Genomic DNA, 14379 nt, shown 5'->3' with positions numbered 1-14379 from the left:
ATAAATAATTAATTTACGAAATCACGCAAAAAATTCAGGAAAAAGTTTAGACAGCTAAAAACGTCAGAAACTTAAAAAAACATAAGTACAGAAAATGTTAAAGTTGAGTGTTAAGTTAGGTGATCAAATAGATTCTACTTGGGGCATTCTGGCCAAGTTCGTAAGGGGTTAAACTTGGCCCTCGGGGGTCCGCAGGCTTCGCACCGTAAAACGTTTTCGGCTTTCGGTATAATGGCGCTGTAATTGAAGAAGAACACGCGATCGAACGGAGGGGAAAGGAGGGGAGAGGAGAGGAAAGGAGGGGAACAGAGGGAAAAGGAGGGGAAAGGAGAGGAAAGCAGGGGAGGGAAAGAGAGGGCTGTCGAAAGGGGCTACAAAGGCGGCGAGGGAACCTCCTTCTAACAGAAGGGTTTCGGTTTGAGGTCCCTTCTTCTTTTTTTGTGAACCCTCTTCTTTTGGGCTGCCTTCGTCATACATTGATCCACCGTCTTAATTTCAGGAGACTGCGCCCCATCTCCCCCGCAGCCCTAACTTTGTATGCGGGTTCCAGATTGATGTCGGGGATCTGTCCGCCCCGTAGCCGATATTGATTTATGTTTCTCCGGTTTCGCATCCCGACCCCTGCACTTTGTGCTGTCCTGCTGGATTTCGCACATTCAATTGGCAGCTTTGCGCTTGACAAAAGTCGGTGTACAGGCTGGCTGCAAATGTAATTACCCAAAAACGAGTGCAACATGTCTGGCGGCCTGCTGCATTTTGGTGGGCGGCGGTCATATACGAACGGCTATATATAGGGTTTTTGACATTTGCCCCAACGAAGAACGAACACTGAGTGACGGCCATGGCAACTGTCGCTGTAATTGACAGGGAAGCCGTATTGGATTCGCTCTGTGTCATTTTCCCTCGCTTTTCCCCAGCTTTTCTGCCCCTGCCGCACAGAAAAGTCCCTATCTTCACACATATTGGCAATGCTGATGAGTTTTTGAAGGGTTAGACGAGTTTAATCGGGCTTTATGCGGCGTGTGTGCCGGCATTAGGGAGTTGATTAGGTTAGGGGGGTCATTTTGGCTACAGGAGATAACCATAATTGGCTTGTCTAGAACGCTGTTAAAGGAGGAATATTTTGTAGGTCCATGGCCCAGTGTTAATCGAAAATCTTGATGGGGTTCCATTTATTAAATTAAAGTGTAATTAAAGTGGTATCTATAAAGTAATTTTTGATTAAAAACCATTTTGTGTTCAATGACAAATATATTACGAATAGCACATATCTTAATAAAGATATATTCATTAAGTAGTACATACAAATATGTTATTTATTTTTCATGGAAAACTCTTGGAAAACGTTTATTTATTTTAACTTAAAGCTAATAAATCTTAATTTTATTTATTAAGATTCTTAGTACTAACTAAAATGACCCGAATAATTTAGAAGCTATGTGCAAGCAATTGATTATTTTTGTTGTTCAGATTCTACTTAACGCTCAAAAAAAACAAAGCGATGATACACTCCGAATTTTCCAAATATTTTTAGTAAGTTATGGGGCGGCCATAAATTAGATAAGCCGATATATGTGTTTCTCAACTTGCGTCACTCTGAAAGCATCGCTGGATCGTTGTTGAAATTCATTAAAAGAAATATATATTTTCAGTGATCAGCTCGATGAAGAGTTTTAAAATAATTTTTTAGAAGTCATAAACACACACAAAATCAAATAAAAATCATATGTATGCCGGGGCATCGTCGTGTACATCGTGAAACTATTAAATAAATTAACTTTGTTGTAAGTGCTGGTCATAAATATTTATATTTTATAGTATGTTAGTCGTAAAATTCAAATGAAGTTGTCCCCGATGATGGTTGATGTGTGGGTCGCGTTTATAAACAAATTTCGAAAGCAATTATGAATTGTAGTTTTTGGCATTCGTCGTCTGACGACTGACAGGAAATTATGTATATTGTAAGGCCATAAAAGTGGCAGGCCCAGAGAACCAAATGAGCCCCCAAAGATATCTCCAGACCCTTCGTAACATGTGCAACAGGCCTTTTGAAGTCCCCACCTCCGGCGCTCAAATGACTTTTACCCAGAAGTCGTTAAAAAACGACGAAAATTTCCAATTAATTTTGATAAACGCGGGCCCACAACGAAAAAAATAAGAGATGCATATTGGTTCGGACTGAGGGAAAATTTGTTTGCTGCCCAAAGCGGAAATTGTAACTGTGCATTGATTGGAATCGGGAAAAGGGGATAGGCAGTGCCACCAATTGATGCTTATTAGGCCGAAATCATTAAAAATCTATCCAAACAACAACAACGACGAGTCAAGAAATTGTTGTCTACGAAATGAAGCCATTTCAATCCGCCGTTTTATGGGTGTTTTTAGGCGCTTTTTGCCCGCCTGTTTCGACTGGATTTTTACGATTTTACATTTACAAGAGTCCGCCGTCCATCGATGTCCGTCAAACGATTAGGCCCGACGTATACACGTATATATAAATATGTGTGTTGAGTGTGTCTGTTGTGCCGGGGGTTTGGTTTCTGAGGGACTTAATGACCACATTAATGATGCCAAAAACATGATGGGAAGCGATAGATTAAATGGCAGCTATAAAAGCGATTAAGCTAAGGGGAAGCGGAGGGCAGTGGGTGGAGTTTTGTGGACTTTGAAAATTCTTCTCGAGCAAGATGCATCTTTGAAGCATCTTCAAATATCTCAAATAGAAAAAATAAGATATTTTCTCAAGTATTATAGTATTTCCAAGAATTACATTTAAAGAAGTTTATATTCCAGGTCGTTAATTTGAGTTCAGATATCTATTATATGTACATACATATATACAAATGTTTCTAACAAAAATTCTTGCCTAATTTTTAGAAAACAAATAATCTACTTTAAATAATATAATAAATAATTTGAAACAATGAGGTAATACAATTTCTACAAAATTCCAAAAGGAACCTTTGAAACTTCCTTAAAACTAATGTGGAAGTCTAAGATTTTGAGTATACATATTTATTATGGCTTTAGTATGTGAGATAAATCAATTTTTAATTTCTTGTCTTCAATGTATTTGCAGATGACTTAAATGCTAAACTATCTTACAAATGCCACCTGCAAATACCCACTGATTAGATCACGCCCCTCAACTTTAATTAAACCTTAAGAAATATATTTAACATAATAAATAATCAAATCTTGCAACACAGAAAAATCTTAAATCGCCGCCAAACCCATTTGGAAATCTTGGTCGCACCGCAGGCGAAGAAATAATAATTTATGCATATTCAATTATTTTTCCACACGCTTTTGACCAAAATAAAGTTTTCCATTTATTCTACGCTCCAATCGTAAATTGCAGACAGCTAGTAGAAACGATGGAGGGGAGGGCATTACTTTTGGGGCCAGGCGAAAAGTAAAAATCATTTTTTAAAGTGCTGCCCAGAAATAGCAAATAGCACTCCCCAACTCACCCGACTCCAAGATCGTATCTCGCATTATCTACGCTGCCGTATCTGATAATGATCAACTGCTGGCCGACGCCTCAGTTGCCGCCTTTTTCTTTGTATATTTTCCTTTATTTTGTGTTTTTTTTCTTTTTTGTTGCCTTTTAATTAAACGCTCAAGCCGCAAGCGGAGCTCAAGTCGCTGGCGGAGTCGTGCATCGGCGGCTGCCCCTTTGAGGGAACCCTCCGATCTTACAGAGGTTGCCGCCTCATTCAGTCATTCATGCCGTCATTGCTTCATTATCCATGCGCACATCACTCAACGAACACTATGCATGTACTCGTGTATTCATATATACAGGCATACACACATTCTCATCGGAGAGAAGAACTCAGTTCCATTTCCAGTCGGAGGACCGACCAAGTCATATCCATATTCAGCAGCCCCTGTATCCAACCGAACCCGAATCGAATGACTGCCGATATTTGTCGGTGCTCGAAACTCTTCTTTGTCGTTTATCTCTCGATATTTTATAACTTTTAAGAAGTAAAGTTTAAATACCAAAATGAAAAACAATTCCAAATGATTTGCTCTGCAATGTTTAGTAATGGAAGTGTTTACTATTATCAAACTATTGCACGAAACCAAATCTATTCCTTTTTTTATAGTGCGAAATAAATAATGGATTAGATTTCTTTATAGTATAGGTAGAAGTGGCTCCTGAGGAATTGCCACCTTATTTAGCATATTAAGCTTCGAGGCTTTTTTTTATTTCTTAGCCTATTACTGCATAACTCTTGACTTCAGAAGCTCAATTGATACGAAATGAATTTAACATTCAAAACCGATAAAAAGTAAATTTTCTTATCGCAATAACCGAATTTCTTAATCAGTGGCCATTGTTAAAAAAAAACAAGAAAGGAAGCTAGCTTCGGCAAGCCGAAGCTTATATACCCTTGCAGTTACTAAATATGTCGAACAAAATACATAAAAGCTAAAGAGCATCGAAGCTATGACGATTTTTCTATTAATTTTCCATATTTTGGACTATTGTTCATATGGCAGCTATATGATATAGTCGTCCGATTTTGATGAAATAAAGATAGCTTTAAAACTGAGAGACTAGTTTAGGCAGAAACGGACAGGAGGACAGACGGACAGACGGACAGACGTTTTTCGACTTAGATCGTGATGCTGATCAAGAATATATATACTTTATGGGGTCTGAGGTGTCTCCTTCACTGCGTTGCAAACTTCTGGCCAAAATTATAATACCCTTTGCTCTGCAAGGGTATAATGACACCGTCTATGTGGCAGTTAGTTAAATAAATTTTACTTTTGAGGGCGAGTATGTAAAGTTATATTTTTATACAAAAAAAAATTAATGATAATAAAAAGTAATATTTTTGCTATTGACAATTAAATCAAATAATAATTAAACACTGGATGTGCGTGTGCGCCACTTTCGAGCCTTGTTAGTTATGCTCAACTAAAATATTGTTTTGGGTGTTCTTCATAAACAAAAGTGATAAATATCTTGCTCTGGCAGTGTTTGGTTTTAATTAAATTCCCATGTTCTGCTCCTAGGGTACTCAGAATGCACAAATATGCGCTGGAAGCTCTAAATCTAAATCTTAGACACGCACTTCCACCCACCAACTAAATGTGATATCCACCCACCCACCAACTGAATGTGATATCCACGCACCCTCCCTGCAACTAATATGTTAATAGCTCTATGCGTCACTTGCATCCTGGGGCATTGCAATCCGCCTCAGCATTTTCCCGGCTGCGTGGGCGCCTTTTCCTCCAACTTCAGACTGCCAGTTGTCTGTCTGACTTCCTCCATGGACAATATGGTCGCTGCCTGGTGGGTGCCTTGCGGTTTTCTGATTTATAACACTGTTTACACGCCCTGCCAAAAAGTTTGATTTACAGGCCATTCGCCTGGTGGCCACACGTGTGCCCATTCGATAGCCATAACTCATACGACACGTTGGCCGTTCCTCCTGAGCAAAAGGACTCACGCATGCGCAGATTGAGTGTGAAAGTGAAATGCCTTCAGCTAACTGATGAGTTAGGTTTGATTTTATTTGCTAATATGTCTTTCTTTCAACCCTAAGCCTCTACAATATCCGTCATAACTTGGGCGATGCCCTGCCACTTGGGATTTCCAGCTATTAGTTGAAACATATACGATCCAGTTGGAAAAGGTGTCTTCTCTAGCATGTTGTCACTCAAAACCATCTTGGACACAATTAGGTCATGCTGGAAAAAAGTATTTCTCATTAAAAATCAAAAGAATAAAAATATGAACAGAAAACTAACATTATAAGGACAACTATGATTCACATTTGTAAAATTGATCATTGTCTCGTGGACGATGCCAAACCAGGGATATCGTTTTGGGTTTCGGATATAGTTACAAAAATCCAAAGTAACATTGTACATAAAAGGCCGATAACCGCTAAATTTCCTATGCAGGCTAAGATTGACCTAAAACTAAAATATTATTAATCATATTTTTAATAAAACTGGAATTATTACAAGCACTTTTTTTATTGGTAGCTGATGGATCTTGGTGTAAACAAATATTCCGACTTTTCCACGGCCCAACACCTTGAGCTCGCACTGTGGAAAACTGCAGAATTTATCATCGAAACACCGACACTTTATATTGGTTACTTTAAAAAGACAGTGCGAGCTTTCAAACAAGTTAAGCGATATTATAAAGATGACCGCGTTTGCAACAATTCCGCATGTTCTCTTCATTTCACAAAGAATTTTTGGTAAATGAAACACATATACTGTGTTGACTCATTAATATCTTTACAGTTTACTCGGGCATAGTTTACTGCCATAATGAAAACAAAATTATAATTTAATACACAAATAATAACCATTCTGCATTACAACAAATCGATTTTTAAAAGGTAAATATGTACATTTGATATTATTTATTTACATCTACTTCTCTACAATATCCGCCTTAATTTGGGTCATGCCCTGCCACTTGGGAGTTCCGGCCATTAGCTGAACCATATACGATCCAGTTGGAAAAGGGGTCTTTTCCAGCATAATGTCACTCAAAATCATGTTGGATACAATTAGGTCATGCTGGTGAAGATGTATTTTTCATTAAATATTAAATAATTGTGTATACAGGATACCAACGTTATAAGGACAGCTATGATTCACATTCGTGAAACTGATCATTGACTCGTAGACTAAGCCAAACCAGGAAAATCGTCTTGGGTTTCGCATGTAATTACAAAAATCCACAGTAGCATTGTACATAAAAGGCCGTAAGCCGTTAAATCTCCTAAACAGGCTTAAATTCACCTACAATAAATATATTACTAATCAACTTGTATTAGAATGTAAAATCTTACAAGCACTCTTTTTAATGGAAGCTGATGTAGCTTGGTGTAAATAAATATTCCGACTTTTCCACGGCCCAACACCTTCAGCTCGCAACGCGGAAAACTACAGAAATTGTCATCGAAACACGTACACTTTATATTAGTAACTTTAAAAAGACAGTCCGACCTTTCAATAAAATTTAACGAAATTATAAAGATGAGGGTTTTTGCAATTATTCCGAACGTTCCCTTCATTTCATAAAGTATTTTTGGTAAATAAATCACATACACTGTGCTGACGCTTTCATACCTTAATAGTTTGCTCGGGTTGGCATAATTAGCTGCCATAATGAGAAAAAAATTATAATTTAATACATAAATAATAACCAGGTGTGTAAAAACTTATAAATTTTTAAGTGGTGTGTGAAACAAAAATTGGAAAATAAAAAACAAACAAGAAAGCTAGCTACGGCAAGCAGACGCATTTCGATTCAGATCGTGATGCTGACTAAAAATAAAGTTAAATGCATTCAGCTAACTGCTGAATCTGGCTAAATTTTCTCTGCATTTGATTTTATTTATTTACATCTACTTCTCTACAATATCCGTCATAACATGGGCGATGCCCTGCCACTCGGGATTTCCAGCCATTAGTTGGAACATATACGATCCAGTTGAAAAAGGTGTTTTCTCCAGCATGCTGTCACTCAAAACCATCTTGGACACAATTAGGTCATGCTGCAAAAAAGTGTTTCCATTAAAAAACAAACAAATAAAAATAAGTAAAGAATACCAACATTATAAGGACAACTATGATTCACATTGGTAAAATTGATCATTGTCTCGTGGACGATGCCAAACCAGGGATATCGTCTTGGGTTTCGGATGTAATTACAAAAGTCCAAAGTAACATTGTACATAAAAGGCCGGTAACCGCTAAATTTCCTATGCAGGCTAAGATTGACCTAAAACTCAAAAATTATTAATTGTATTGTAATTTTATTAAAACTTGAATTATTACAAGAACTCTTTTTATTGGTAGCTGATGGATCTTGGTGTAAACAAATATTCCGACTTTTCCACGGCCCAACACCTTGAGCTCACACTGTGGAAAACTGCAGAATTTATCATCGAAACACTGACACTTTATATTGGTTACTTTAAAAAGACAGTCCGAGCTTTCAAACAAAATTAGCGATATTATAAAGATGATCGTGCTTGCAACTGTTCCGAATGTTCTCTTCATTTCATAAAGTATATTTGGTAAATGAAATACATATACTGTATTGACCCATTATTATCTTTATTGTTTACTTGTGCTTAGTTTACTGCCATAATGAAAAAACAATATAATTAAATACATAAATAATGACCATTCTGCATTACTGTGGGTTAAAACAAATTGATTTTAAAGAGGTGTGTATAAAAGAATTTACAAATAATAATTAGAAATAAATGAAAAGACTTTTAGTTATTGCTGGTAAAAATTACCAAAAATTTAACTTATTTGTATTCGTTTTTTTAGAGGGATTACAATCATTTTAAACATTACAATTCCATCTTAAATACAATTAAGTCATAATGGAAAAAATAAGTTGGTAATTCTAAAGCTAGGAACACACGATGCAAACAATTTGCAGCAAGTTGATTGCTGCAACCAAATTTGCTCGTATAAACACGAGTGAAAACACGAAAAAAAAGAAAAAACATGTTTAAAGGTCACAGGAAACAAAGCAAAATACGCACGTTGTAAGAGCAACTGTGATTTAAATTATTGCTTCGAATTTCGAATGCAAATACAGAAAACCACGGTCTCATTGTACAACATAGTTGCCGATATTAATTTTAAATAGCACTGTTTAAACAAAACTTCAATAGATATCTCATAAGAGATTTTATGCACCAATGGAGCATTTAACAGTATGAAAAGTAGTTTAATTTCCTCATCCCTCTAAACATTTTTTTGTTGAAATTTCTCTAATTAACTGTGAAATTATGTTCTTCTCAAATGTATCATAGCTCTTCCGCTCGTTTCCCTGCGATTACCCATGCATTTCCTATATGACTAACTGTTCACGGTGCATCCACGTTGATGATGATGAAGTTGATGCTTGATTAGCTGGACAGACCCGATCCTCCTTCTCCAGGCACTCCTCCCCATTTTTCCGCCTGCATGTGGGCATGTTCATCTTAGCCAGGCCCGCAGGCGGCCACCTCACACATTCGCCCATCACACACCTTTTGAAGTTGCGCCGACATCTCAGCCGAGAGTCGAATCTCACCGGACAGTTCAGCCACGTCGAAAGCCACCCGTGCGAAAAATTGAGATAAAACGCCGCCGATAAACGATGCAAGTCGACGTGATTATACACCCTTAGATTTTTATTATATAATGAAGATATGAGTTTATAGAAGGGATTGTACAAAATTCATTTATTAATCTTATAGTTGTAGACAAAAGGTATAGCAATTTTAGGAAAATTTTGAGCTTGGGTTTAAATGTATTTTTCGATTACTGCTTTAAAAAGAAAAATTTTGGGAATTCAATTGCTGAGAAATGTAATAACAAGAATTCGTTCACCAATTATTGCAGTCGTAAACTGGACAAAATTATTCGACAATAGTTCTTATTCTCATTAGGTATCTAAAATTAATAGCAACAAGGCATTTCGAAAGTGTATACAAAGATAAATCCCGACTACAATGCCAGCAAAACGGTGCTGTCGGATCTTTACTCTTATCAACTTGTCCAAAAGCTTTTGCGCTCGTTCAAATCAATTTGAAGCGGTTGGCATCGGCATCTCGGTCGACTTCAAGCCAGGTCCCACCAGTGTTGGCATCTTGCACTTTTCTTGGTTAGATCTATCCTTTTTTAAAGCATCTGTATGGAAACCCGTGTTTTGTTTTCAACTTCAAATAACGACCAATTATTTTTTATAACTTTCCTCAGATGCCCAAAGGGATTAAATATTTAATTCCAGTAATGACAAAATCAATTAAAAAACAGATAAAAAGTTAGAAATTTGGTTAAAAATGTTGAAAAAATAGTGCATAATAATAAAAGACATAATAAGAGTTTAAAACTTCGTTTGAAAATAACAAATAAAAAAAATATTAAAACATATTTTATTTGAATCAATTCACTTCCGCTTTTAAACAAAACGTGTTAATTATATTTTAATTTTTTTAATTGTTTGACCTTTTTATAGGGGCAGCGCTGAAAACCACACACATCGGGATTGTGCGCAATGCGCATGCGCGGCAGGTTCGACGGTGGGCCGCTGTCGGCCGGCCAACTGACACATAGAGGGTGATATTGCCGCCCCTCCGCCGAGCGGCTCTTTTTTAGCTTTTTTGCTTTTCGGCCAGCTGTTGTCGGTTTTGCCGGTCTGTTGCTTCGGCTTTGTTCTTTGCCGGCAGCATTTAATGGTTGATTTTACTCACTCGATTTTCGATTTTTTTGCGCCGCATTTCGGTGTTTCGTTTTGTAGTTTGCGGTGGTTTTTGCTGCCTTTTTATTAAATTATTATTTACTTTTATTACAAAGCGCGACGGCGGCATGGCAAATTGATGCGATATTTCAATTTGCGACGGCCACAAAGCAAATGATTGTGTGTGGAAATAAATATATCAATGGGGCCGCTGCTGCGCCTACACTTGAACTTCAAAGCGCTTTCCCAACCCTTTTGCTAATAAAATTTCTTCGCTACCAAAAATAAAACTTACTCACACCGTGACGTACCATGGAAATGCTCGACTTCAAAGCGAATTTGAGGGCGCTGGCCGGGGGAAATCTCTCGCATAAACAAAAGGCAATTGAAATGGTTCTAAAAGAGATTTTGCTTTTTGTATATTTGCTGCTACTTAACTCGGTAGACCCGCCGCCCCTCCTCCCCTCCACCCCTTCCTGCCGATTTGTTTTGCCCGTCACTTTTTAATTGTTGTCAACCCACACAGAGGGAACAAGAGCGGTAGAGCTAAGCAAAAAAAAAGGCATACACTGCGAAAAGCAACAGATTCAATGATAAGGTAATAAAGTACCATTGAAATATAATATAAGTAAATATAATATAATATAGTAATAAAATATGTTTTAGTTTCTTAAATGCGGCATGAAATAGATATTAAAACTGTTCTAGTTTATTCTAGTTTTATATGTTATGATCGGGTAATCATTAATGAAATTAATATTAAAAAAAAAAAATTGTAAGCCATTTAAAATATAAATTAATTTATTCTAGTTTCGTAGCATACAAAAAGTTTGGTAAATTGTTAATGAGGATACTGTTTAGAAAAAAAATTGTAAGCCATTTAAAATATTAATCTGCTATGAAAAAGTTTTCAATGTTATATACAAATTAAAAAATATCATAAAACAATAGGAACATTAAAAATTGTTAGCTTTACTCTTAAAAAAAAAGTTAGGATCATCATTCAAAAAAAAAATAAATAAATACGGTATCTGAATAGATGCGACAAATATTTATTTTTTTTTTAATAAAAATTGTTTTCCCTGTTGAGATGGAGCATTGGACACGGAGCAGGCCGCACCCAAGTCGGGCACATGAAAAAGATATCAAAGCAAATCTTGACAAGCGTATATGCCTCTTATCTGCATCGAGCCAAGCGGTTGGTGGGAGCGAGAGGGAGAGTGGAAGCAGGACGGGAATAGAGGCAGGACAGTACCGAGGACCGATGCAAAAGAAACACACACACACACACACAAACATCCACAGGAAGTGCCTTCCGCTCTGTTCTGTTCCTGGTCTACTCCTTATGGGATACATTTCCTGCCGTTCCCGCCCCCAGCGCCACACCCCCTTTCTGACGTTTCCGCCCCCTTAATGCACACTCCCACAGACAAGTTTAAACCGTGTTCGAGTGCATTTTAAAGTTGCCAACAAAAGTAACAAGAGTCATAACCGTGACAGCCACAATAAAGTTATGCAAAACAAGAAAGGAAGCTAGCTTCGGCAAGCCGAAGCTTATATACCCTTGCAGTCATCAAATATGTCGAACAAAACGCATAAAGGCTAGACAACATCGAAGCTAAGACGATTATTCTATTCATTTTCCATATTTTTGACTATAGATCATATGGGAGCTATACGATATAGTTGTCCGATTTTGATCAAATTTAACTCGTAATTCAAGAGTCGTAAGAACACTCTATATTCCAAAAATCATACTTGTCTGATGAAAAACAACGATGTTATCAATTTATTTCCATTAATTTTATATATAATTTTCGATCCCTCCTATGGCAGCTATATGATAGAGTTATCCGATTTTGATCAAATTTAATCCGAAATTCAATAACAGTTAGAAAACGCCATCTTGAAGAATTCAAGTCGATCTGATGAAAAACAATAGAGTGAGAATTTTGTATTTCATTCTCTTGTATTGGAGCTATCCGATATAGTCGGCCGATCCGGCCCGTTCCGACTTATATACTGCGTGCAACAACTACACAACTTTTGGGAAAGTTTCAGCACGATAGCTTTAAAACTGAGAGACTAGTTTGCGCGGAAACGGACAGACGGACAGACGGACAGACGGACAGACGGACAGACGGACAGACGTACATACATATTTCGATTCTGCTCGTGATGCTGATCAAGAATATATATACTTTATGGGGTCTGAGGTGTCTCCTTCACTGCGTTGCAAACTTCTGACTGAAATTATAATACCCTTTTGCTCTGCAAGGGTATAAAAAGAGTCATGTGAAACCTGGGAAAGGGTTTTTGGTCAACAAAATTGGACTTTTGGTATTCAAATAGAGTCCATAAGGAGACTGGTTGGAAAAGTTTGGAAATTAGGCAAACATACTTGTTTCAAGTTGGTGAGGGAGTAATAAAAATGACTACGTAACTGAGTGCATCTCTGTGTTTTAATTATATATTATACATTTTGTACTTACATGGCAAACGGATTATTAAATCTTTTCATCAAAATTTAATAAATGGATCTTGTACTAACCAAAATCCTTTTATTAGGTATTAGGATTGTTATAGTTATAATATTGTTTGTTTTTAAGAAATCAGTTAATTTTTACTAACTTACAAAACATAATTAAATTAATTGTAAGCATCAAAGTATTTTAAAACCTTAATTTAAATCTATTATAATTCTAGCTTGTACGATTTAAATTATACCTAATGAAAAAAAGGTCAGTAAGTCAAACATACTTGATAGATCTCGGCATATATCATATTCAGATTTATATTACTTGTTAAATAACAGGCGCCTCAACGAGACCGTCGTTTTGCATACGACAGCGCGGAACACTTTTTGCTTAGAAGTGGTTCTTCACAAAACGTAGAAGAAATGTACCCTTCTACAAAATATAAACAAGAAGACAATATGAAAAAATGGGTTGACCAGCTGTATAATGCGCTATATTTACCATCCGTACATGAAATTATTTTTAAAATACGAAATGTATTAAAGATGTAATAAAAGAAAAACAAATAACTAAAAATTAGGTTCTAAGTAACTATTTGAATACTGCTGTTATTGTACAACCACTGAAAACATTGTTCTAACATTTAAATGGTGTTTTTGGTTGCTAACCTGGAAGTATTGATCTTTGTTTTAATTCTTTTAAGTCGGAATACCCTCGATTGAGTCAAAACCATATTTGCTTGCGGTCGGAAATTCACTTTTACCATTTGATATTTGTGGACTTTGATTCAGCTCATAAAACTGACAGCAGGATTCCTTGTCTTAACCTCGCAATCAGGACTCCCATCCTCCCTGGCGATTTATCCTGTCCATATACCCCCTACTTACTTATTCTGATGTTGTTTTTCCTTGCTGCTGCAACAGCTGCCGCATTTTGTTTCTTTTCCTTCTGCTGCTGTTGACGTTTATGCAAATTGTGTTGTTATTTTTTGTGTGTCACCCAAAAAACAACAGCAAAGAACAGAAATCTGAAAAAGCCTCCGTTCGGACCTGTCGTCTGCCCCAATCGATAAATGCAAATTTGTGCAAACGAAACCTGGAAAGCGGTGGCTTTCGCCTTAACAACTGTGTTATCCTTTGCCGAGGATTTCAACTCAGGATTTCGTTCACATCTAATTTAATTTGTGAATTATGAATTTTAAATTGAAGACTGCAGCGGAGAGTGAGCGCATCTAAATCATTCGGCTACTGCTCCATTTACATCCCGGGGAACTTTGTCCTGTGTCCTGGTTGCGTAACTCGAAAGTAATTAAATTGAAACAGAGTGCAAAATGCACACAAAAGCCGGAAACTCCATGAGTGGAAGGAATGACGAGCACTGCATATGTTCGTGTTGTTGGGCACTGCCAAAAAATATTCCATGTATTTGGCATACATTGAAGAACTTGAAAAATAAATAAATTATTTTTATTATTTATTGATATAATATAAATATTTATTTCTCTTTATTATATTGTACCTTTTAATCTGATTTGTTAGCTAAGTGAAATCCAGTTCTAAATGCCAAACATCAGTACAACCTGTCCTTCAATTTGTTTAGTTAACGCTGAACAATTTGTAGTATTTGTTTTTTATCTTATATAAGAAAATCAAATCTATCGAG

General features: G+C 36.6%; 1 protein-coding gene across 1 annotated transcript; it reads right to left on the bottom strand.

The window, feature by feature from the left end:
• Positions 1-8280: 8280 nt before the first annotated feature.
• LOC108088260 lies at positions 8281-9649 on the bottom strand. The gene is given in 3 exon segments (XM_017185978.2): positions 8281-8968; positions 8971-9182; positions 9621-9649. Coding segments are annotated over 3 exon segments (285 nt in total). The 3' UTR covers positions 8281-8924.
• Between the last annotated feature and the right edge of the window lie 4730 nt (positions 9650-14379).

Source organism: Drosophila ficusphila, unplaced genomic scaffold (genome assembly GCF_018152265.1).
Source record: "Drosophila ficusphila isolate 14025-0441.05 unplaced genomic scaffold, ASM1815226v1 contig_106, whole genome shotgun sequence".
Lineage (NCBI taxonomy): Eukaryota > Metazoa > Arthropoda > Insecta > Diptera > Drosophilidae > Drosophila > Drosophila ficusphila.
This window is presented reverse-complemented; position numbering and strand designations above follow the sequence as displayed.